This window comes from Castanea sativa, chromosome 3 (assembly GCF_040712315.1).
Source record: "Castanea sativa cultivar Marrone di Chiusa Pesio chromosome 3, ASM4071231v1".
Classification (NCBI taxonomy): domain Eukaryota; kingdom Viridiplantae; phylum Streptophyta; class Magnoliopsida; order Fagales; family Fagaceae; genus Castanea; species Castanea sativa.
The window spans coordinates 52,145,090-52,171,525 of NC_134015.1; the positions used below are offsets into that span (position 1 = coordinate 52,145,090).

Consider the following 26,436-nt stretch of genomic DNA (forward strand, 5'->3'; position numbering starts at 1 on the left):
ATTGCATTTCCTTCCTGCGATTTTCTCAACAAAAAAAAAAATTAAGAAAAAGAAGAAGAAGAATTCCTTCCTAGGATATGCTTTCCAAGTTCATGAATTTTGTCCATTCACGACCAACATGGCTGCACCACCCTCAAGTACCTTCGAGTATTGTGAGAGTTGAGGAGGAGGTATATCATGCATCTGATGCATAGTATATTTTTCCAGAGTTGAGAGCTTGGTACTTTGCTGACTACGCTGCAAAAAGTAACCTACATGGTTTCGACAAACTATTCGATCCCTTGATTGTAATTACATGCGAATCTGATGACAACATCAAATTTCCTTGAAGAACTCAAATGGAGAGAGGACCATTTGATGGCAAACAGTTTTGTTTCTCTTGAGTTAAGCTGCTGCTAAAAGCTTACGTATAATGGATTCAGCGATGAATTGGTTTGCTAGAGGTGGACTAAATATTCTGGAACTTTTTTTTCTTTTTTTTTCATACTGTTTTATATTTTGGTTAATAAAAATATAGAACGTAACCTCAAACCTGTTTGTTTCAGCTTAGATTAATGAACAATATGTAGTTTCAGAAATAATTATTCATCTTTATTCACGGTCCATGTCTAAATTTATAAAAGGTTGACTATAGCTAGATAAAGATAAATCCAAACTTCTTTTTATTTTTTAATAAAGTTAATCATAACTCATCATATATAATCCAAAATAATTTATTTGCTTTCTCAACAAAAAAAAAAAAAGTATTTGAATCTATTAAAACAAACTCATAATCTAATCTAACTTAGAAATTCCACCAACAGACTAACATTACTCATCCAATACTAACGAAAATAATACACATAACATCTCCCCTTTTGTTGAAAGAATGAAAACTAATCTTAGAATAGCCTCTTGATTTCTCTTTCTTTGTGTTTGTTTATCTTTTCCTGTGTTCATCGTCATGAACAACTTGTATTTTTCCTTTCTCTATTCATCAATAATATTACTCTGATTATCTATCCAAAAATAATAACAATCTTACTCCAAGTGCTGGTTAATCTAGTTTGTAATTTTTCTGAGTTGTACCAAAAACTTATGATTCAATCTTTCCTTATTGATTGGGAAGAGTTGGAGATTATGGTATTTATGGTCAGTGGAGAACTATCCTGTTATGCAGCCTAAAGTTTGGGGGGAAGAAAAGAGAGAGAAAAAGATCACCCCCAATACCTGTAGTTCTCTCTTGGACTTAAAAACGCAGAAACAACTGAACAAGTAAATCATGTGACACATGTACAACTAGCTTAGCCAATAAAGTCTAGGTGTGTTCTAATGGTGTATTCATTTTTTTCTCTCAATAGAGTATAGACAGAACACACTGCTTGCCATCAAATTGACTGTTTTTCTCTTTTTTTTTTTTTTTAAAGAATAAGAAATTTTATTCAAACAAATGAGAAAAAGATGATAAAAACAAGACAAAAGCACATAGCTATGCTGCAAACTCCACTCACAGGACACCAGCTCAACCTAAAAGGGAAAAACAAACTTCAGAAACTACAAGTCTACAACTGCAGAATATAGAGTGCAAAACAGAATCCTACTTTACATCAAAAACAGAAGCTGGTAACCTCCAGAAACTACTCAAAACTGTCTTTTGTTTTTTTCTTTTTGGATAATTCAATTGTTACAGTAAGTGGGGTAGGGGGGATATGAACCTTGGTTCTCTTCATAGAGGAGACAGGCAATGCCACTGAGCTACAATGCTCTTGGCTACTCAAAAGTCAAAACTGTCTTGAATTGATCTTTTTAACCCTCTTTCTGGCCAACAATCTGTATCTCATATCATGCAGGACAGTTCTTTTTCTTTATTTTTTTGGGTTCCCTGCCTAGATATTAAATTTGACTGAAATCTACTGCAATGATGGTCCAAGTTACATGTTGAAATCAAATGCACCCATATTGGGCGGTAGCTTCATTTCATACAATACAACCATTGTACAGATATTTACATTGTGGATTGCAATAGAGAAATAGCTGGACTAGATAATACATCATCAAATGTATTCCCAATTTATATATCAAATAATAGTCACAACCAAGCAGGGCAGTGCAAGGGGACCCCTAAAATATAATCACATGTACCTGATTTGCTGGATCCCCGACTTCTTCAAGGTCTAAATTCTGTAAAATATTTCCTTCACCGGAGTTGATATTTGCAACTTCATTGACATGAAAATTTTATCTTCAGAATCTCAACAGCAGACTACACTATTCAAACCACATTTAGTGTATATTATGGAAAGACAAACAATTTAAATCAAAAGAACAGAATTTCAATTGAGTATTAAAATTATCATTCCCTTGGTTATTATATTCAGCTATAAGACAGTAAAAAAGAGAATCTAACAACACTGCTCCATAATAATTTTCAAATTTTACAAGTAGTCCAGAAGTAATGGTAGATTTCTTAGCATGTTTTTTTGTATTTCATTTATATATTAATATAATCAATATTGTCTAATGTGAAAATAGAGAAAGGACACTGCAGACAAAGGCATTCCTTTACTTGCTTTAAAGAGGATCCCTTTTTGATAGACCAATTTTGGCCAACCAATAAGCAGATTATGCCAATGTCAATCACCAAATTATCAACAATGAGAAGCGTATAGTTTCATCAATAACAACTTATAAATAAATAAAAAAGCTTCATCAATAACAAAGGCTGGACTGATTTTGTTTTATTTTTTTGAGGATCAGAAAGTTCAGGGAAGAAAAGGTTGCTGCAACAGAGAAGTAACAGTAGGCTTCAGCTTGTCTAATCTGCTCTCTATAACCCACCGGCTTACATGAGAATGGAAAATTGTACAAACAAAAGATGATATTAGGCTTCCTTGCATTATTTAAAGCAAAAAGATATCTCAATGACCAACAATTTAATTGATTTTTTCTTGACACCATGGTCAAGTAACAACCACTATCCACTAGTAACAAGGAAAACCAGTGATTCCAGATTAAAATGATTTTTTGCCAACAAAAGGAGTTGCTTCTAGCCCAGTATGCCAACTTATCCTGCTACACGTGCCAACCTTTGACCCTGCTATAATAAGAATTTCAAGAAAATTCCAGTCATGATATCAAGATGGTTGAAACTACACAAAGATATTCAGATGTTGAAGTCTTGTACTGCCAATTTTAGGAAATCTTCATTGCCAGTAATTAAAGAACTGACATTAGAAGAATACAAAGATAAATAAAATATTCCACTAAAAATGGCAAATTCTTAAGCAGAATTAAAATCTCCATATTCCATAAATAAAAGAATGAAGGACAAAAACCCACAATAGGTTTACCTATATGCAGTTTTTAAAATCCTTGTATTTCTTTTATTGTAATGCTCAATGGCTCTCCTGTTTGATAGACGATCCATATTTGCATGGTAAGGAAACTTAAGAGCATCATCCACCTGAAACGATCAAAGGTTGTAGTCTTCTGGCAATTAACTGTGGATTATCCGATTATACAGTCAAGCATCACTAAATCAGTGAAAAAGGGTTTTATTGCAGGAAATTACCTGTTGGCCAACATATATATTTCATCCGTCTGCATGAATTGAACCATTGGATAATTCTTATACCAGAAAGTTTGTTTCTCCAGAACAAATTCATCAGAATGTACGATGATTTCAGACGCGCTAAATAATCCCAAGACAGCACCAATGTCTTCACATATCCTCCAGGGGAACTGGAGAATTGATCTTCTGAAAGTCAGGTAAATGGATCTACAAAACAGGATAAAGATATTAAAACTTACCTAAACAATCAAAATCATGTATGCTGTCTCCCAATTCAGAAAATACCTGAAGAAACATCATATCCATTAACACGTAGTACCCGAAACGCCATTGCACAGGTGGCAGTATCTAAGAATATATCCCCCTCAGTCCTCACCCTGCAGCCAATATCTGCTTGTTGATAAATATCATCTCTCCCAATAATCAAATGCTAAATGCAATCTACAGAATCAAAGTGATTTCTGGCTTGAAAAATTAATTGAAGAGAATGGTATGAATTTATTAATCTTCAAAGTGACTATCTATCACACCACAATTGGTGCAATCACCTAAAAATGACATAACCTGTACGTTTCATCCAATACACTTTTGATCTCCTTCCTGAAATGCCAATTAATTCACAACCTTTCAAGACTGTCAACCATACAAAGATGAGTATATAAACTGTAGGAAGAAAAAATCAAAATTGGAATCAACCAACTAACTATCAAAGAAATCAGAAATGTAGCTAAAAATACATAGCACACTATAGACAAGTGTGGAGGGAGGAAACAGAATCCCCAAAACTTATCGAGTGGCCAAACAACTATCAGAGAAATCAGAAATGTAACTAAGTGGGGCTGTGTGGCAAGCAGCTCCATTGTATCCCATTTGGTCCATTTGGAAGGAACGTAATGCCAGGTGCTTTGAGGGCAAAGAACTTGGCATGACCAAGCTGAAATATATATTCCTCAGGTCCTTGTATGAGTGGATATCACCACCTACATCATTTTCAATTTTGGGGTTCCTAGATTATTTGGCCTCCTTGAGATTTTCAAAGTTCTTTCTTTTTCAGATTTCTTTTTTTTCTTTTCTTTGTATGTCCTGATGTATACAGCTAGTGTATTGGGATCACACTTTTTTCAGATTTCAATAAAATTATTTACTTATTAAAAAAAAAAAAAAGTATAAGATTGGAAGCCACTAAAAGTGAAGTTCAAGTTTCATTGATATTAGAACAATCTGAGTTTCAGAAATAACATGGAATTTCAAAATACAACTCAATGTGTAAATGTTTGTCAATGACTCAATCATGAGATTAACACCTCTTCTTCTTTGAATTTTTATCATTTGTTATTTGTTTTGCCAATACTTCCACTTCTTTTTTGGCCTATATGCATGTCTCATTAATATGAAATAAGAGACCCAAGGTAGAAAGAACACACCACTATAAGATAAAATAACTTACAGTTCCATTTCACAAATACAAGGCCTATTAACTGATATCAGATATGTTTTTTTTTATAAGAAAGAAAGATGTATATTCAAAAAGCTGCTTTATGCAAAAAAGGCACAATGCAAATCAAAGGTTACAAAAAAGAGAAAAGCAAAAGAACAAAGAAGGAAATTAATTACAAAGAAGAAGAGCTGATATCAGATATGTTTACATTGCCCTCCTTGAAATTAGAGGCTTGGGAGGAGACATAGATCTAATTTCAGGTGCTGAACTGGGAAAAAGTGTGTTCAGTTTGTGCAGGAGGATATCAGACCTTGATGGAATCTCATTTAGAAGAAATTGTTGAACAATTGGTTTCTTAAACCACTCCATGACAGAATCTCCAGGGGCTCTTAGAACCACCTTACTGACCTCAAAAGGAGATTCTACTGAACTCAACATCTGTGCGACTACAATCTTCAAGGTAGGTCCTGTAACCAATTTAATGCGTCTTGGGACAGCACCATAATACAACATGCGTTTTCTGAATCTATGGAGGGTGTGTGTAACTGCTATAAGAGCAGCTCCCACCGACAAGTTTCTAACATCAAGGGACCAAGCAATATGTTGATCAAAGACTATTGCCTTTGGGAAAAGCTTGTTCTCATAGGCAACCTTCCAAACACATCGAGCTCGGTTCATCTGCCCCATAAGAACAAGATAGTTAAGAAGAACATTGACAAAGTACCTTGCAGCCCCCTCTTCCAACTCATAATCAATGCTCTGAAAGAATTCCCTCACAAAAGATAAAACTGGCTGTTTCCTCTGCTCTGGGCCTGTGAAGAGTCCACACATGAAAGAGTGTGCCCTGTGTTTGGTAGCGCTAAGAATAGACATCAAATGCTTCTCATTCTCCTCCTCCTGGCATCTCACAAGATGCGCTAGAATTGATGTGTATAGTATGAGATCAACTTTTGCAGCAGAGTTCACATATGTTTCAAGGAGAGGTTTGGCTGACTCATACAAACCATTCTTCATACATGACTCAAACAACTGTCGGATTATAAAATTATTTGTTCTAATACCTGATGAGCCCATGAAGCGTAACCATCTCAAAGCAAGATCAACAGAACCATCCTTGATATACACCATCAAAACATCACTAGCACTCACATCAACAGAATACCCCATGGCCTTCATTTCAAGTAAAATTTTGGCAGCCACATCCACAAGCTTCTTGTTAGCCAAAAGCGTCAATAGGGAAGTATAAGTACTTAAACCTGGTCTCATACCTGCATTCGTCATCGAGTTATAGAGCTTCATGGCAGAATCTACTTGTCCAGTGGCTGCATGCATTTCCAAGAGACAAGAATATGTAGATGGGGTTGGTAAAAATCCAGCCTTCTCCATATCTTTAAAGGCAGACATTGCAATATCAAGCTTCCCTGATTTTGCATGCGACTCAACAATCAATGTGTACAACCCAAAGTTAGGCCTAAACCCTGTTTTCTTCATCTCATCCCAAAGCCTAAGAGCAGTATCTAACTTCCCAGCCTTCACATATGACTCAATCAAAGAAGCATACATTGTAGCAGATGATCGGAGCCCATAACCCTGCATTTCCATGTACACCTTCATTGAGGTGTCCAATCTCCCAGCTTTGCCCATTGAATCAACAAGCGACGAGAAGACATTGAAGCCAGGCCGAAAATTCCTCTCTTTCATCTCTTGGAAGAGCTTAAAAGCAGCATCAAGACGGCCTGATTTTGCCAAACTTGGTATCATCAACTCATAAGTTGACCCATCCAACAAACACCCTGCTGCTTCCATGCTTCCATATATCTCAAATGCCTTATAAGGCAAACCCTTATTCAAAAACAATGTAATAAGCGAGTTATATGTTTGGACATCAATTTTACAACCTGAATCCTGAACCTTCTTAAAACAACAAAATGACACCTCCAATTTCTCAGCTTTAGCCAAATACTGAATAACCCGATTATACGCAGTAAATGATGAAATCCCATTATTACTAGAATCACTAACCATTTCATCAAACAACAATTGGATTCCATCAAAATCTCTATTTTGGTTTAACCCATCAAACAGCATCACATAACACTCATCATTTGGCAAATACCATGACTGCCTCCTAGCCCATCTAAACAAACTCAAACAAGCATCACTATCCTTAACAACCTTCAAGGCCTGAGTAATGTGAGTCATAGTTGGTACAAATTGGAGTTTATCTAACTGGGTCTCCAACTCAGGTCCCCATTTCCACCTCTTCACAACCTCAACAATCTTAGCCACCGCTGAGGCATTCAAAAATGGCTTCTTTATCCCACCCACCATCACATGATCATCAACACCAGGCTCAACTGACCTCACACCTTTCCCACTGTAAATAACACTCCCTGATTCATCTAAATACTCTATTTCCTCAGTCCACTCACCAGACCCACCATTACTGTCCTTTCCAGAAGAGTAATTTCTACTAAAACTAAGGTTGACAAAATTAGGGTCTTTTGGTAGAGAAAGCTTTTGGGAAATTGAATTGAAACCCATTATAGAGCTCAAAAAACTGAAGCTTTTGCAACATGAATACAGTTCAATTGTGTACAAATTAGGGGTTATTGAATTGAAAGAATGAAATGAAGAGGTACAGCTAGAAGTAGGGTTTCTGGTGAGTGAATAGAGAGTTCTAGGGTTCAATTTCCTACAATTAATCATTGAATCTGAGTAATTAGGAATGTAAAGAAGAAGAAAAAAATTAGGGGTTTTGGGTATTGGAAATGCTTACCAGGCTAAAACCCTTTGCATTGATGCCCGCTTGTTTGCAATTTCGGTACTGAAGAGACTGAGAGAGAGGGGAAGAAGAGTGGTAATGGGCCGGGTTTTTTTATGAGGCCCAAGGCCCAATGACTGGATTGATGAATGAGGCCCTATCAAACTTTATGGTCACCAGACACCATATCACATTTTATCAAAAGAACCACGTATTGTAGTAAGTTCATAAAAATATAAATTTATAAATTTAAAAAAAAAAAAAAAGGCATCGTAAATTTTTAATAAGGATTGGTTGATTATTTTCAAGTCAACATCTACGGAAAAATATCACAAACCTCATAAAATTAAACTATAATATTTAATTTACTTAAACCAACTTCATGTCTACATCTAAGAGAAATAGGTGAAGTCACTTGGCATAACTTCGACTTTTAAGCTCAACTTTTAGTATATAGGCTTGGTTTGAATACAGCGTTTTCTGCGTCTGTGTCTGAGTTTTCTGTTTTTTTTTTTTTTTCTTCTTCTTCTGCTGCTGCAGCACGGGTCAGGGGGGACAAGGCTACTGTTCATGTTACTGTGCATGAACAGTAGCCGCATTTTGCTGACTTTCAGCACATTTGTGGGTCCCGTGTACTGTTCATGGGACCCACAAACTTTACTTTACATAATTTTTTTTATTAAAAATGGGTCTCACGGTACTATTCACACATTTAAAAATTATTTTGGTACAGTGTTTTCAGTTTTCAGTTTTCAGCAATAAGCTCCATCCAAACGGACCCATAATATACTGGTCGCTAATCTGTGTGGTGTACAGGAATTTATTGGAAAATAAATTTAATCCGTCTTTTATTCTATTAAATTTAATTCATCTTTTATTCTTTTAAAATAATAGTTTAAGTCTAATGATAAAAAACAATCATTGTGTAACAGATGCAATAAATTAACATTCTATTGAAACTACAAAAAAATGGTATAACATCATTTTGAGTAGTAGATCTATAGTTTTATAACATCTTAAACTGTTTTTTTTCTTAATGGCATAATGTGTTAGGATCACCAAAAAAAAAAAGTATGTGAAAAATATAACAATGAAAAGTTGTTCTTAGAGGGTCAGAAATGCATTAATTTTGTTAAATAAAATCATAACTTTTATCACATTTTATAATAACTATACGAATTTATAGCATTTATCTTTTAGTTAGAGCATCAATAGTGGGCCTGCCATATGCCAAATGTAAGGTACATTTAGCATTCAGGCCCATTACATGCTCAGCAACTAGAATGCCAAAATTGGGAAAGGCTAAATTTTTTTGGCATAGTGCTACAGTACCATCTTAAATGTAAGATGGTACTATAGCTTAATGGGATAAAAAAAAATTAATACTCTCTCTCCTCATTTTTAACCCCAAAATTTCTCTCTCCTCTCTCATTATTTCTCTTATTTTCTCTCTCTTCCTTCTCTATTTCTCATCTACTCTCTACTCTCTTTAGACCCAAGACCCTGTGCTCTCTCCGATGACCCTCTCTTTCCAATAAGTTAGATGTTTGCATGTTTAAAATCTGAAAGGCTATCCGATTAAGTACTTTCGAGAAGCTGAGATTAGGGTCAACGTGGGTTTTAACAACGATGGAGATCGTGGGTTTTGACGACGGTGGGTCTGTGGCTGGGTTTGGATCGATGTGAGGGCTCCGATGGGTTTGAATTAGAGCTCTGATGGCTCCGATAGTGATTCCGACGAGGCATCGGTGGTGGGTTTCTTTGGAGGTATGGTGGCTGTTGCTAGCTCCAATTGGTTTGATGGTGTGTGTGTGTGTGTGTGTTAATGGTTTGATGGTTTGTGTTTGTGCGTGTGTGTGGCTCTGTTGATGGTTTGTGTTTGTGTGTGTGTGGGTGGTGATGGGGTTGGATAGGTGGATCGGTGTATCATGGGTTTGTGTGTGTGTGTGGCTCTGTGTGTTGAAATCGGTGCTAAAGGTTGAGGGAGAAAGAGATGAAAAGGAATAGAAAAAGAGAAATAGTAAAAAAAGGAATAAAATAGATTATTTAAATAAAATGTGAAAAAATAGAATTTTGGGATGTTGGATGTGTTGTAAAATGGTATGGTATAATTGATAAAAGTAGTTTTTTAAGATAGTAAAATGGGATGGGATAACATTTCCTAATGTTGATGCTCTTAAGGCTGTATTAGAGGAATGGAGTTTTTCTTAAATGGATGTGTTTATGGTTAATATTTACACAGTACCTTTGTTTCAATGGCCAATTAACGTTTTACAAAATTGACCAAAATGACATTTTACCCCGGTCAAAGTTTGCATCAAATTTTTCAGAACAAAAAATAATAATAATAAAATAAAGAATAATTTGAACAATTATTCTGCATGAACTTTTCACTGAAAAGCCAATCTCGATTCAACTTGCACCTAAAGCGCGCAACAAACCATTTCCCAATTTTCAATTTCATTATTAGTTGTCTCAACTTCATATTGCTACTATACTAAACACCTCTTTAGATGCGTACTTAGAAGCGTAGCATTCCATAAAAACCTCTTGCCCAATAAACATTAAGCAGGAAAAGCAAACTGCCCAAAAAAACATACAACTACTTCACACTCTTGGCTTTAGTATTCTTTGAACCAAATGCTTACTAAACATTAGATTTTGTATATCAAATTGTTACACACTCCAAATGCTTTTATTCATTGGATAAAATTTTCACAATTACTACAACAAGCCATTGAAAAAAATTATATAGCAATAGTAACTAATAATGCTAGGTTTCTATCTTTTTCTTAAAGCTAACATAGTGATGTTTGAGGAAACATTTCAACTTAATGAGGTGTGAGTAGAACGCAAATCAAACTAAACTCTTAGGATAAGCCACTGATATAAACTAATGCAGGTCCTCCCATTCTTTCTTGCAAGCCAATAGTCACTGTAAAAGTTATCACGATTACTCAATTTCATGCAATTCAAAAGAAACCAATACTAAAAAATCACACACACAAATTGATGATGCCAAAAAATCGTCAGTAAGTCACACGGTCCTCACGTACTCGATACTAGACCTGTGCAATACAGAAAAAGAAGAAGACTTTATAAAGAGTATCGGTGTGGTATCGGCCAAATACCCTCCGAATGTTAAGTTAGAAAACTCTTCACAACTCTAGAGTGCCGGAGTTAGGGTAAATTATGCGTACCTTGGTCTGTGAGGGTTTTAGGGTTTTTATAATAACGTAGAGTTGACATCCATTTCTTGGTGGAAAAGGTCTTTCTTTATAGAGAAGATCTTTATTAGTACACGCATATCGCGGTATACTTTCCTTGTAGGGATTCCTTTGATTAGAGTTAATCATGAGGCACAAGGTGTTTCTTATATACATATTCTTGGAGGCCAAGTATAGTCATGCTAGACCTGTCATTATTTCCTTTCTTGCCTTCAACTGTCTACCCGTCAGCTTCTTATCTCGTCTAGGTGTAGATGCCGTTAGGTAGTAGGATGAAGTTGTTGGCTTTGAAACTGACAACTGCACCTTGGTGAAGTCGTCAGCATTGAGGCTGACGGCTTCACCTTGCGTGAAGTTGACAGCATGCATGATAGCTTCTTTTATTTTACCAATTAAAATCACCTCTATCAATACACGTATTGATCTTTTCCATATAGAGATTCCTTTGATTAAGGTCAATCGTGGGGTACAAGATGTTTCCTTGTATAGACATTCGTGGGGATTAAGTTTACCCTATATTGAATTTATTGGCCTCTTCCGAACCCGTCAATCTCTTGCATCTCTTGAGGGTACCCGTCATCTTAAGCGGATGCCTGTTAGGTGCCGTGGGGCCATCAGCCTTCATGGTGTTGTCGCTTTGATCCCCGTCTACTAATGGGAAGCAGACAGGTCGAGAGAAATTATCGCCTTCCTTGTGTGTTGTGCCTTGAATCTTATTAACGAGAACACCCTTATCAGCCAGGTCCTACTAGAAGAGGCATAAACCTTGACGGGTCAGTGACGGAGTATTCCATCTTAATGGGTCAAAGTGCTCGAAGGACTTTGTTGGACGAAAATACCCTTATTATTGTGCAAGTTGGTTTGTTGATTGGACGAGTATAGTGGATCGTCTGCCAAAAGTGTCTCATCGATTTATATGAGTTAGTGTTGATGAGTATGATACCTAGTGACCCCTTAATATGTAACGACAATCAAGGCGGTGTCAAGAAAGGTACCTGACGATCGCTGGGTCCCTGATGACCCCTAGGTAAACTTGACAACCCATTGATATGTGACGACCATCAATGCAGAGTGTGTTGCGTAGTGTTAAGGAAGGTACATGATGACCGTTGGGTCCCTAATAACCCCTAGGTACTTGACAACCCATTGATATGTGACGATCGTCAAGACGGAGCGTGCCGCGTAGTGTTGAGGAAGGTACATGATGACTATTGGGTCCCTGACGACACCTTAGTACTTGACGACCCCTTAGTACTTGACGACCCATTGATACGTGACGACCGTCGAGGCAGAGCACGTCACATAGTGTCACACTTCCTTTGTGACCGACGATACTTTTGGTGAGCTCATGATGCTCTTGGTGACCGAAGACTCTAAGGTGTTGGAAAAATTTTTGTAACTGGTGAAAATATTCCTTATCACAAACCAAAATTCAATAATGTCAATCAAAAAAATCCATTGTACATACAATTCAAAATAAACCAAAACTAAAAAAAACCATTCTCTACTTCTTTTTCAGTTGTGCCCTTCTTTTCATTCTTCTTCATCATTCAACCTTAATTAAAACCAATAATCCAAATACCTAAATCAAAGACACTCAACCTAAAATGACAAAACTTAATTCATATTTAACACCACTTTTTCTTGTTTAAAAATACCTACACTGTAATGGTTCTGACGATATATAGGTAGAGGCTGGGCTGAAGGTGGGGCGATGGTTTGACATGGTGGCAACCTTCAGAGGTTTTAAGAAAGACAAAGAGAATGACTAAACTTGTCAAAGGAGAAGGAGAATCGGAATGGAAGAGAGTGTCTAAAATTTGAATGCGTAAGGTTCGCATAAAACTATAATGAAAGTCGAGTAATAGGTTTGGAAAAAAAAATTAAAAGAATTAAAATGAGATTTGAAAAATAGAGAAAAGAAATACTGATGTGGAAATTTGTGAAGTTAGCAAAACTAATGTGGCATCATATTATGAAATCAAATAAAAGTCAAAAGTATCACCGCACGCCCTTGGTGTGATGGTCACTCCACAAGTATAAGTGCTTGTAGACTGTGGGGAATAAGGGCCGAAGTTCAAGTCTCCAGGAGGGAGCTTTATACATATGTACACTTAAATTATGTTAGAGTAGAAATTCTATCTTGTATAAAAGAAAAAAACTAAAAATCAAAAGTTTCGATTTTTATAGTACATATAGGTGGCGTTTGGATAAAGATTAAAATTTGCTGCGTTTTCACGTTTTGCTTTTTTTTTTTTTTTTTTTTTTTTTTCCGTTTTTGTTGCAGCTGCGGGGGACATATGCGCAGTGCGCGCACTATTCACATACTTTTTCATCAATTTTTTTTATTAAAAATAGGTCCTGCATCACTATTCACACATTTAAAAATTATTTTGCTACAGTGTTTTTAGTTTTTAGCAATAAGTTTTATTCAAACAGACCCCATAAATGAACACAAATAATAATTTTGAATATTCACGCAATATTTTTGTCTCTAACATTACACCACAATAAATTAAGTTAACCACCGTTATATTAGAAAACGACAACGTATGCATGTTGGGAAAATCCAATCCGAGAGCAAAGCTGTGCGTTTTAATAGCCGGGTTCGAAAACCAAAACGACCCGAACCCATATAGAGCCCCAAAACCAAATAACAAAAATCCATGGTCTGCAAACAGTAAAAGAATCAAATCGAAACAGAGAGAGAGAGAGAGAGAGAGAGAGTGTTTTTAACTTTTAAAGCCCGAAACAGAAACACAAAACACAAAAACACTTTTGTGTATTTTTTTTTATTTTTTTTGCGTCTGCAAGTGGATCTACCAAACACACACACTCTCTCCCGCGTGATCTTCTCTTCAGGTAAACGCTTCAGAACCCCCTCTCATTGAAATCAATGGTATTGGATCACCAATCTGATTGGTACTTATTAGATTTGATCATTTCTGAGATTTTGATTTAAAGTTCAGGAATGTCCGATTGTGTCAATTTGAGTATTGAATTTTGTTTGTTTTGACTGTTAATGAAAATGCTGTGAGAATGAGATTTAAATTTTTATTTTAAATATTTTAAGTGGCTTTTACTGCTTAATCCAAGTGCAAATTAGTTAATTTCAATGTTTATATATAATTTTCTATTTTGTGTACTTATGTATGGTTTAATACTTGGTGGCCACTAACTTGCTGAGGCTCACTAAACTTATCTGCAGTATCATTTTATAATTTTTCATAAATTGCTCGTGTTGTTGTATCGTATCCGTACCTGTTCTCATGTCTGTGTCCGTGTCCGTGTCCGTGTATCCTAGACTAAAACATTTGGAATTGGGTTCAATTTTTGATTTGATGGTGCTTTTTTTTTTTTTTTTCCCGAGTCATAGCTTTAAAAGCGGGTGTCACGTCTATATGGGTTTATTATTATTGGGGAAAAGTTAATGGATGCCTTAATGACATTGGTTTTGGAAGTCTTTATAGAAACTTGGTATCACAATTTTCCTAAAATGGTCAATTAACAAATGTCCTAAGGGCACCTCTTAACTGGACCATTATTATTATTATTATTAGAATAGGGATCCTCTCTATTTCAAGTGAAATGGAGAGAGTTTATTTTAAGGTTAAGGTTTTATTCCTTGTATTTAACAGTGTATATGGTGCCGTGTTGTTAATTTTAAATAACGTGGCATTAGATACGCTTTTAGACTTGTAAAATTTAATCTGAACCATGAAATGGAGAGGATCCTATTCCTTATGAGTTCAAAAGATGTGGTACTATGTACACCTTCAGGTTGTAATATTTAATTTTGAACTATGAAATGGTCCTATTTGAAATGGAGAGGGAAGAGTGCTTTGTAAGCTGACAGTGTAGTTTTTAGCATCTGATAGCTTAAAACATTTGGTATTGGATTCAAATTTTGATTTGACCGTGCTTTTTTTCGAGGCATAGCTTTAAAAGCGGGTGTCACGTCTATGTATGTTTATTATTATTAGGGAAAAGCTAATGGATCCCCTAAGGGCATTGGTTTAGGAAGTCCCTTTAGAAACTTGATATTAAAACTTTCCAAAAATGGTCAATTAAAAAATGCCCTAAGGGCACCTGTTAACTGGACCTTATTATTATGTGTTGGATCCTCATGGTCGGATCCTTACTTTGGATAATCTAATGCTTAAGGGTTGCCCTTTGGCTAATAGGTGTTGTATGTGTTGCTGTGATGGGAAGTCAGTTAAATACCTTCTTCTTCATTGTCCTGTTATCCATTCCCTATGGACTTTTATGCTTCAAGCCTTTGGTATTCATCGGGTTATGCCCGGATCGGTGGCAGGTTTGTTATCTTGCTGGCATCCGTGGCATGGGAAGCATAATTCGGACATTTGAAACTTGGTTCCAAGGTGCTTAACGTGGATTGTGTGGTTGGAACGAAATCGTTGATCCTTTGAGGACAAAGAGAAGATGTTGGTAGAGTTAAAGCTTTTATGCCATCGTAGTCTTTTGGAGTGGTCTCGTTGTTGGGGTTTTATTGATTGTTCTTCTCTCTCTGAGTTTTTGTCCTCCCTTTGCTTAGTTTTTTGATTACCCTAGGTTTATTGTACTGTTTATTCCTTTAATTTCTTGTTGTTCATCATCATGAACTTCTTGTATTTCTCTTTTTTCTATCATTTATAAAAGTTTTCTGATTGCCTATAAAAAAAAAAAATATATTATTATTATTATTATAAGTATGTATGTTTATTAAGTTTAGGGTACCATTTCCTTTACCTCATTCACATTAGAATAGGGATCCTCTCTATTTCAAGTGAAATGGAGAGAGCTTGTTTTATTGTTAAGATTTTATTTCTATGGTGCCGTGTTGTTAATCTTGAATGACGTGGCATCAGGCACACTTTAAGATTTGTAAGATTTAATCTGAACCATGAAATGGAGAGGAACCTGTTCCTTATAAGTTCAAATGATGTGGTACCATGTACGCCTTCAGGTTGTAATATTTAATTCAAACTATGAAATGGTCCTATTTGAAATGGAGAGGGAAGAGTGCTTTTTTAGCTGACAGTGTAGTTTTTAGCATCTGATAAACAACTTTCTCTTTGTAATTGTTGTTATCCATTTGCCCCTTTGTAATGCTTTTCGTTTTAGTGAATGACTCAGAAATTGAAGTTTTCACTTTAGAAGAAAGTGCCAACCGTTTGTTTGGTTTTTAGGTTTTGTGTGAGAATTTGTATGTCATTGGACATATCGTGTGAGTTTTTATGATTCTTGAGGTTGATGATAATGCCCTTCATTTTATTAAAAATGTTTTTTTTTTTTAATACAAGTAACAAAAATTTTTTTGAAAAAAAAAACCACCCATTTCATTAAACAGTGTTATGTTGTGTTTACTTTTGTTAGTATCTAGGGAAATATACAGATGTTATGACACTGGTTTGCAATTTTCAAGCCAGGCATACTTGTAAACTACTTTCTTTTTTCTTTTTTTTTGTAATTTAATAGTTGATTTATATATATATATTTGACGTTGTAATTAGAAGATGACATCTTTTATTGTGCAGAGAAATCTTAGGGACAATGAATTTTCTTCTGCGGCCTACTCAAAATGCAGCTGCAGAACTGCCATCTATTCATGAATCTGCTTCAGACACGCTTTATAAGCCAAAACCTGGAACAACTTTGGAGGGTCTTATAGCTGAAGATCCAAATCCAGAGTATTCCCCAGTTGAAGATCATTATGGAGAGACTGTTGGTGTTGAAGGTGAAAATGGCAATGTTGGAGGTCCATGTGCTAAGGATGAGTCCCCTGCTCTAATGGAGCACTCTGATGTTTCTGAAGAAGAAGGATGGATTACCATTCCATATAGTATGTCCTTGCAAATATTGTCAACTTGTGTAGTGCATATGGTTGCATCATATGTTTATTTTGTGTGAACTTTGGATTGATGCATGCAGAAATCAAGAAGAGCTTTGAATTGAGTCAATTAAATTTGATTGGGAAGGTACTTATTAAAAGAATGTCAAATACAATGTTTTTATCAGCAAATATTGTACTAGTAGTTGATCAAGCTCACTCAGGTAGATGGGTGGTGATGGTGGGTTTAGTTAAGATTTAAAAAAGCATGGAAAAAGCTGGTATTCTGCAACGGTTCACTGTTGACCATTCCCTCTCCGTCTCAAATTTTGAAAGTTAAAAGATCTCTGCTGTTCCCTTAGTCCTTTAAAGAAATGTCAGCATATTCTTACTATAACAAGGTTCAAGGGATTGCATACGCTTTGTTAAGACATAGATAAGGATTTTCTACTTTGGTTCATGGCTCAAAAGCTTGATTTACATCACCGATTTTATTTTGTGAATTTTATTGATTAATTAGTTTCATTCAAGCTTTGCTTAGTTTGTGCTTTGATATGCTGTATGAGGTTCTCTTCATCATTAATTTTCTTTTTTAATAATCAAAAAATTATTAATATATTCTGTTTTGGTATATCTAATGCATGGATTGTTTTTGTAGAGGAACTCCCTGACAGTTGGAGTGATGCCCCAGATATTCATTCATTACGCTCAATGGACCGCTCCTTTGTTTTTCCAGGTATTTAATTCTCTTTTGATTCTTAACTTCTTTCACTTCTCACATGCACCTGTTCTTTTCCCACGAGAGATTTTGCATTTATGACATGGGACCTGAGTTCTATTTCTTATGCAGGTGAACAAGTTCATATCTTGGCATGCTTGTCAGCATATAAGCAGGATACAGAAATTCTTACTCCATTTAAAGTTGCTGCTGTAATGAGTAAGAATGGTAAAGGGCAAAGCCCCCATAAACAAAATGGAAACGCAAAAGGTGGAATGAATTCAGTGTCGGGAACAGGGGAAAATCCTGATGGTCAGGATATGGATCAGAATGGTGAAAGGCTATCGAAAGAGGAGATTGATCCTGTAAAGGATGTTTCTGTTAGTGAATCTCTTCTACGAATGGAAGACCACAAAAGACAGACAGAGATATTATTGCAAAAATTTGAGAACTCCCATTTTTTTGTTAGGATTGCAGAGTCGGATGAGTCACTATGGTCGATAAGAAGTTCTTCTGAGAAGTCTTCAGAAAGTTTGGACATAAATGGTCTAGATTCTACTGCAAAAAGCATCTCTCATCCTAATGCAGTTATTGATAAAGGGAATTTCTATGCCAATATCGCTGGAGGAGTGGCAAGAAATTGTATTAAGTGTTGCTCCCTTTCTAATGGAGACCTGGTGGTATGTGCCACAAACTTCTAGTTAATGATAAAAACTATGTTCAGACATTTTATTTTTGTACTGATTAAACTTGTCCTTGCTTAGGGTGTATTTTTATTATACCATGCTTTGGGAGCTTTATACTATTGTAACTTATGCTAGATGCATCTGTCTGATATGCTGGATGTTCTGTACTAGTCCAGGAAACCTTTCTGTCAGTGATATAAAAATGAAAATTCATACATTGAGCTGTAGATTTTGTAGCTATTGTTATCTCCACATTTTCAAGCTGCAACTTGTACCTCAGAATTTCATCTCACTATTATGATGCATATTTTCCTATTGTTATATTTTGATCTGTGTCTGCCAGCTCAGTACTTTGGTTGCACCTCATGACTGACATGTATTTATTTATTTATTGCTGAATGAAATGTATCTATTTTTATTACACTGCATAAATATTAACGGAACCAATGTTTTGGAGTCAAGTAACCCGTATTCTCTTAATTGCTCTTCATATAGAAACTCCCTACATCCTGATCACTTGAGTTATTCTTAATTAAGGTTATTTGAGGACCTATAACTATAAGTTTTTGATTGCTTATTTGACAAAGGCTAAATAGAGGAATAGTTTTTTTTTTTTTTTTAATTTATTTAGGCAAGCTAAATAATTAGAGAACTAGGGAAGGGCTAAACTAGAAAGGACTTTTGTGGTGCATCACAAGACACTAATGACAACCACTAATGAATCTACCTCATTTGGTGCCTCCTTTGTTAGTACAAGGTGGAGGGTGAGTTTGTGGGTTCAAGATCCATTAGATGCGTATGTAACTCATCATTAAAAGAAAAAGCATATTGAAAAAAAAGAAGAAGAGACTTCTCTAATTTTTATCATATTACCATTGAAGAACATTCAGCATAACATTGGCTATTGACATTTCTAATCTGGTGGAAATCTGGAGCACTCAATGATGATTTATGCACTACTTGGGTTGGCTTCACATTTTTCCCCCTTTTATGATAAATAAAGGCTGTTGATCATATGGAATCTTGTGATAACATCACTAAGCTAGCTAGATTCTGAGTTTTAAGGTGGGGAATTTTTCTGTTACAATGAACCTCCATATGCTAGCTAGTTGGTCTTGAAATGTTTTGGTGATCATTTAGACTAGATCCTCCTCCATGATCATGCTAATGCCCTTTCTCCTCCCTATCTCAGTTTGACAACCTGAATCATGGCAAAAAAAATGGCGACTAGTGTCTTCATCTCTCCACTACAGATTGTAATCTTCTTCAACTCTGCATAGCTAAAAAGGATTGTTGATGTCCCACCTGAAAAGAAGGGATTGCTACACAGTTTGACAGAACTTTGTTCTGAGTTATGCTTTATACTTACTCCCAGTCAAAAGTGCATTTTAAGTTACCTAGCTTTGTGCCCAATATTATTGGAGGAAAACCCTTAGAGATCCTAATTCGAATTAAACTTCTTCTAAAAATAATTTTTTTTTTTTAAATGTATTAAACTTAAATTGTAAATGGTGCTTGTTAAATTACCGATTTTCCCAAAAGCTTAAGTTATTATTAGGATATGGTAAATTTAATCATTTAACCATATATTTCTAATACTCCTCCTCATGTGTGGACCGAAACTACCTTTTAAATAGGTGAGGCCCAACACGTGGGAATTTAAATGGGAGCTAGAGTGAAAAGGAGACAAGGATCGAACTTAGGATCTCATGCTCTAATACCATGTTAAATTACCGATTCTCCCAAAAGCTTAAGCTATTAGGATATGGTAAATTTAATCATTTAACCATATATTTTTAACTGCACTTATGAATCTAAACTAATATTGTAGCATAAATATGATGTTTGAATGTTTATAATCCTGATGCATATTGCTGTTTTCCAGTTGTTAGGATTGCTGGTTCTCATTTTATTCTCTTGTTTGGAATGATGCAGGTGTGTTTACAAGTGAATGTTGGTGTTGATTTTTTGAGAGACCCTGTCATTGAAATTCTTCAATTTGAGAAATATCAGAGCAGAAATTTGTCTTTTGAAAGCCAGGACAACTCAGTTTTTGCAAATCAGGACCCATGTGGAGAACTGTTGAAATGGTTGCTTCCCTTGGATAACACTCTCTCTCCATCTCGTCCTTTATCTCCTCCTCTAAGTTCTAGTTCAGGAATTAGTAGCTCATCTCAAAGGTCCACTCTTTCTTCCTCATCTGGCTCTGGCTCTGGCTCTGGCTCTGGCTCTCAACTATTTTCTTTTAGCCACTTTAGAAGTTACTCCATGTCATCTCTTCCTCAAAATATTGCACCACCCCCTGGACCTGTTAAAGTCCCCAATTCTAAGCCAAGCTTTGATCTTGATGATTGGGATCAATTCTCATCTCAGAAGCCTTTGAAGAGTAAAAATGTTGGGAGTGAAGAGCTTTTATCTTTCCGAGGTGTGACTTTGGAGCGAGAACGGTTTTCTGTTCGTTGTGGACTGGAAGGCATCTATATACCAGGTAGAAGGTGGAGAAGAAAACTTGAAATTATTCAACCTGTAGAAATCCATTCTTTTGCTGCTGACTGCAATACAGATGACCTTATTTGCGTCCAAGTAAAGGTGTGAACAATTTATACTACTGAGTCTAGTTATTTGATAAATATACTTCTTCCCCATAATTGATATAATATTTGACCAGACTATGTAGAAATAACATACTTGTTGAGTTATGCATTTATCTTTTGCCCTAATTATGTAGCGTATCCAATTTTTTGCAGAACATTTCTCCTGCACATACGCCAGATATTGTGGTATACATAGATGCTATAACAATTGTTTTTGAGGAGGCTTCAAAAGATGGATTACCCTCATCATTACCGATCGCGTGTATTGAAGCTGGCAACGAACACTATTTGCCAAACCTAGCCCTCAGGTTGTTGTTCACTCTAGGTATCTTAATTTACTTTCTGTTGTTAGCTCTGGTACTGTATTCCCTGGATATATCACTGTTGCTATTCTTGGTGGTGGTTGTGTAAATATATATCATTTTAAAGGAAAATTAATGTTTAGAAGTAGTACATAAATATTTGTAGGCTATGTCAAACGTTTTGGGTAATGACAGCTGTGGCTGTGCAAATTTTGTTTACATGGGGACAATGCCTTAGTTACAAGCATGGTAACTAATGAAATTTTGATGCAGCAGATCTGGTACTAATTTGATGCAGAAAAAAGGCCTTGGTCTACTGTAATTTGGCATGGCAAAAGGGCACTTGCCTGAGTTTGGTCTGTTATAATCTAAACATGTTTGAGGTCATCCAAAATCTTTTAATTCTATGTTGGGTTTGGCTTGTATTAGTTGGACATCAAGAATTGCTCACCCTTTTTTTATGATGTTTCCAGTGTGTGGACATGTTGATGTCAATTGAATCATGATTCTAGTGTAGCAGATTGCATCATTCTGTATATTTGTCCTTATTGCTGAAAAGATTATATAGGAGAGTATATATGTGCCAATTGAAGGGAAGAATAGAGATATTTCTCGAGTGTCTAGGGAGTAGTGTGTAAATGGAAAGAATCGTAATTCAGTATACGCAAGTTTATATGTTCTCTTAAATCTTTTCCTCATGACAGGAGGGGAGAGGAGCATTCTTTTATTCTTAAACCTGCAACTACTATGTGGAAGAAACTCAAAGCTCATGGTGAAAGAAGTTCTCAGTCATCACAATTACGAGCTGGAAATACTGCATCTAGTTTACGTGTTCTCCCCAAGACTGTTGAAGGAAAGAGGAGTGCTTCAACTGCTGATCAGTATGCAATTATGGTTTCATGTCGGTGCAACTACACTGGTATCTATATTGCTCTTAGTTTACCATATTATCTGAAAAATATAATCCGTTACTTGTTTCTAATTATTACAATGTTTATCCCATGGTTTTTGTTGTATGTAGAGTCAAGATTGTTTTTCAAACAGCCAACAAATTATCGACCACGTATGTCAAGGGATCTTATGATCTCTGTTGCATCTGAAATTTCAGGACAGTCTCCTGGTCCCAATGAAGGAGTCTCCCAGCTTCCTGTTCAGGTTTTTTATGAATTGATTATTCATTTGTCAGTGTGTAGATACTGTATCTCTGCTCATGCTACTACATAATTTCATCTAACTAGTTCAATTTCTCAGGTCCTAACTCTTCAGGCTTCAAATTTGACCTCTGAAGATCTTACTTTGACGGTTCTTGCACCAGCCTCATTTACTTCACCTCCGACTGTGGTATCCTTAAATTCTTCACCATCAACACCAATGAGTCCATTTGTTGGATTATCTGAGTTTACAGGAAGGGCTAGTGCTGACCGACGTCGTAGTGCTATGCAAAGGCCAGGATCAGCACCTCTTTTATCGGATTCACAGAAGCAGAACAGTGATGGTGGAGCGCGGTCAGTTTCCTTTAATGAGCGTGCTTCTCCCACATCTGATGTTGTTCCTAGCACTGGTCTGGGTTGTTCACATCTGTGGCTGCAGAGTAGAGTTCCATTAGGGTATTCCTTCATTCTTCTTCTTCTTCTTCTTCTTCTTCTAATCTCTCTCTCTCTGTGAACATATAGTTATGCTCATCATTACAATTTACTGTGGTGCATCAGATGTGTTCCTTCTCAATCTACAGCTTCCATCAAGCTTGAGCTACTTCCACTGACTGATGGCATAATTACACTTGACACCTTACAAATTGATGTCAAGGAGAAAGGTAAAGGAATCGATGTGTTTATTTTTACTGTTTGACTTCTTCATACCTGCATGCTTGAGCTGTCGGAAGAAATAGTTATTTATGTGTTTCTGTTGAACTCATACTAAGTTCTCATCTAATGGTTGGAGCGTTAAAAGATGCATTAATTCTGAGGGATGCGTTTTCTTTCTTATATCATAGACACGTTGGGTTTTAAATACAACTCTTCATGAATAGAGCTACAATTTATCATTTATCTAAACACACTGACCGACCCCCACCCCACGCACGTTCTTTCATGGATTCTTGGAGGTCTATCATTGATACTTCTATCCAAAGCCACTGTCTCCAGTTCTGATTGTTTAATTTTACTGTAATTCCAAGCAGGTAGCATTCTTTGTTTAATGCTGATTAATGAATATTTTTGTAGGCTAATACATGTTGTCATTTGTCAATGAAAGGGGTTATATACTAGAAAGCTCTTACTTGGTTTCATGATCACTGCTTCCTGTGTCCTTTTTCTCATGGTTACCCTATAATCTTAATCCAACAAGCTAACCATTTTCCCTTAAGTTCTTATGGAAGTTTACTTTCTGGCATAGCAGGTCTTACCTATGTCCCTGATTACTCACTGAAGATCAATGCAACTTCCAGCATTTCCACAGGTATTATCTAGGATTGAACTATAACTTCCATTTTTCCCACTTACCTTGAACAGCGGAAAGAATTACTCATCCAGTAATCCAGCATATTAGGCTTTGCTGTTTGCCATCCAAACAACTATCATCAAGTACATTGTGTACTTGATATAGGCTTTGTCGGGTTAAATTTGTTTTAGAAATATAGCTTCACATTGTGTATTGTAAACCATGAACTTGAGAAGGGGAGTTGTTACATACCCTTTATAGGAAAAGAATGTACGTTTTGTAGAGTAATTTACTCTCTTCAAATTTCCCGTTTGGTACTACTGAATAAAAGCAGAGAAATTATTACAGCGCTTTCCATGGTGATGATCAATCTGTATCTTTGGATTTTCAATGGGATTATTATTACTTTTTTTTTCAGCCTTTGTTCTTCTAATTATTAAAGTATATTATGCCGTTCATTCATATTGCTTTTGCCTTCTTTCCCTTTGTTGTACAATGTATCAGCAATAACCAAGTGTGGAAATTCAGAGGACATTGTTATGTTTGATTAGATCATAACATACCTAAGAATAATAGTATAATTTTTATTCTGAATTTTTTAAAAACGTTGTTGCATTATTGTGCACAAACAGCAGTCTTTTAGATATTCTCGTACTCTGTATCAACTTCAAATTATATGATCCTACACATCAGGCACAACATGCGGCACTCGTATTTTAGTATTCTACAAAAATATTCCATTACAAACTATGATCGTAGCTTCATTGCAACCATAAGCATAAAGTCATTTCATATTGAATTAGCGAAGTTCTTAAGATCACGACATGTATAACATCTCAATTCATATGTTGATCAATGCTACAATATCTCACTCTCCATCTAAAATCGAATTCAAGGACACAAATTGAGTTGCTAATTCTACGTCATGGCACAATATGTAGACAATATTATGTTGCCATCCCCCACCGAAAAAAAAAAGTGTGTATAATATGAACTACACCATTTATGTTTATGATTGGTTATAAAAAATTAGTATTTTTGAAAATAAGCTAGCTTTTAGTTTTTTTTTTTTTTTTGGTTACACGTTTAACATAAAAGTTGTCAAAAGCTATATATTTTGATAAAAAACTATTCAATTAATATCTCGCTTAAGCCTAATTTAAGCTTTTTTATTTTTTATTTTTAGAATACTAAGTATTTTTAACATACACGGAAAGGGAGAGAAATTTGTTACTACAAGAATAAAACTTTTGGCAAGCCTTTGGGGGCAGCTATTAAATATTGCAAAAATATGGTTGAGAGAGAGAGAGAACATGGCAAAATGAACCATTTTAAATATTTAGCAAAACTTTATAAGGAAATAGAATAATCCAAAGCAAATATTGGAGTAATCAACCACAAAATAACTAAATTCTCCGAAGGATATCACTCACCACCATCAGATCAAAATATCTGCAAATAGGGAAAGGTTCTGAAATTAGCTATTGATAGGTGGGTGGAATAAAAGTTAACGGAGAGAACAAGAAGGAGAGATTGTCTCCAAAATAATCAAAAAAGATAACCTCTGATGAATTACCACATTTTTTTGGCCAAGTTTAGCGTAACATAGGCTAACCCAAGTTGGGGGCTGACCAAGGAAACTGAAGGTTAAGTCAATCATTAGAGTTTTTGTGAATTCAAAATTCTCCTAATAACATCGTTTTTAGGAAGAAAATAGCATACATTGGTTAGTGAAAGAGTGGGCTTTTCCAAGGAGAAAGGAGAATTGATTTTTTTTTTTTTTTTTTTTTTGTTGTTGTTGCTAAAATGTAAAGTGTCTATCTCTAAGTTTGACTGAAATTCATCTCAGTTTTTTAACTTTACTTTTGTTTAATTGAGTTCTCTAAGTTTTAAAATTATTCAATTCAAGCTTTTTGTCAAATTTTGTTTTAAAAAATTGGCTATTATATTAAGGGCATTTTTAACAAAATTGGATAAAATGTCTAAATTGAATAAATTTGAAACTTAGAAAACTTAATTGATCAAAAGTAAAGTTAGAGACAGAGGGTGCAATTTGTATATGTATTGTAACTTTAAAAAAAGAAAAAAAAAACAAAAGTAAATTTAACTTTACTTTTGTTCAATGGAGTTGTAAGGACTGGATTTGGTTCCTAAGCTTAAAGGAATAAGGATTCATACCCAAAGAGCCCAACACAATACATTTATAGAGAGTGAGTTGAAAAACTAGGCTTTAATGGATCAAACAATGATTGTAGTGAGCCCAAATGAAAAAAGAAAAATCTGCATGAAGTAAATCGTCATCGACACAGTCTGAGGAGAATAAATCTTTTTATATATATTTCTCTTGAATATGGTTACAAATTCAGTTCTTCATGCTACAGTGGTCATTCTTTTTCTCCTTTTTTCCTCTCCTTTCGTAAGGGGCTTCCTTCTTCATTATATATCTCTCTCCCTTTCATCTCCATTATCCACGTGTAGATCAAGTTGTTGGCCTTGATCCCTGTCCCATCAGCACCTTTCTAAAATATTTGGAAGTAGCTTTAAGGCTGCTTACCACTGTTCATGTATCACCTCTACATTAATGCGGCTAGAAGGTTAGTCGCAGAGCATTCAATGCGGTGGTAGTAGTTTTCTCTTAGATATTTCCTAACTTCCCTTCGTTTTATGCTTCTATGACGTTTATCCTTATCAGTAGAATCTGTTGGAATGTTGTCCTTGAGGGCAGACCAATCCTCCTCACCTCTGCTTTGATTAGCCAGGGTGGCATTCCTCCTCGGACTGTCTTCCATAACCCTTGCAGCTATAATTTGTTCGTGGTGTTCTATCTCTTACGTCTTCCCTATTGCCTACATGTCATCGGACAACTAAGCATCCTTGGACAAGGCCTA

At 35.6% G+C, this 26,436-nt stretch overlaps 2 protein-coding genes across 2 annotated transcripts; one reads left to right on the forward strand and one right to left on the reverse strand.

Moving 5' to 3' along the window:
- Positions 1–5,068: 5,068 nt before the first annotated feature.
- Positions 5,069–7,802, reverse strand: LOC142626720 (pentatricopeptide repeat-containing protein At1g79490, mitochondrial-like). The gene has a single exon (XM_075800428.1). It carries the CDS (start codon positions 7,695–7,697, stop codon positions 5,193–5,195), a length of 2,505 nt encoding a protein of 834 aa, XP_075656543.1. The 5' UTR covers positions 7,698–7,802; the 3' UTR covers positions 5,069–5,192.
- Positions 7,803–13,701: 5,899 nt separating this feature from the next.
- On the forward strand, positions 13,702–23,968 carry LOC142629434 (uncharacterized). The gene is made up of 11 exons (XM_075803425.1): positions 13,702–13,841; positions 16,517–16,821; positions 17,468–17,545; positions 17,660–18,207; positions 20,149–20,802; positions 20,961–21,115; positions 21,814–22,028; positions 22,131–22,264; positions 22,361–22,716; positions 22,819–22,922; positions 23,507–23,968. Exons 2-11 carry the CDS (start codon positions 16,533–16,535, stop codon positions 23,575–23,577), a joined length of 2,604 nt encoding a protein of 867 aa, XP_075659540.1. The 5' UTR covers positions 13,702–13,841; positions 16,517–16,532; the 3' UTR covers positions 23,578–23,968.
- The last annotated feature ends 2,468 nt before the right edge of the window (positions 23,969–26,436 follow it).

Bases quoted from the DNA above. Each gene is read 5' to 3' on its own strand.
- LOC142626720 (XM_075800428.1), bottom strand. From the start codon at position 7,697: ATGATTAATTGTAGGAAATTGAACCCTAGAACTCTCTATTCACTCACC.
- LOC142629434 (XM_075803425.1), top strand. From the start codon at position 16,533: ATGAATTTTCTTCTGCGGCCTACTCAAAATGCAGCTGCAGAACTGCCA. The intron at 22,029-22,130 runs GTATCTATATTG...TGTTGTATGTAG, and splicing joins ATGTCGGTGCAACTACACTG to AGTCAAGATTGTTTTTCAAA. The intron at 22,717-22,818 runs GTATTCCTTCAT...GTGGTGCATCAG, and splicing joins CAGAGTAGAGTTCCATTAGG to ATGTGTTCCTTCTCAATCTA.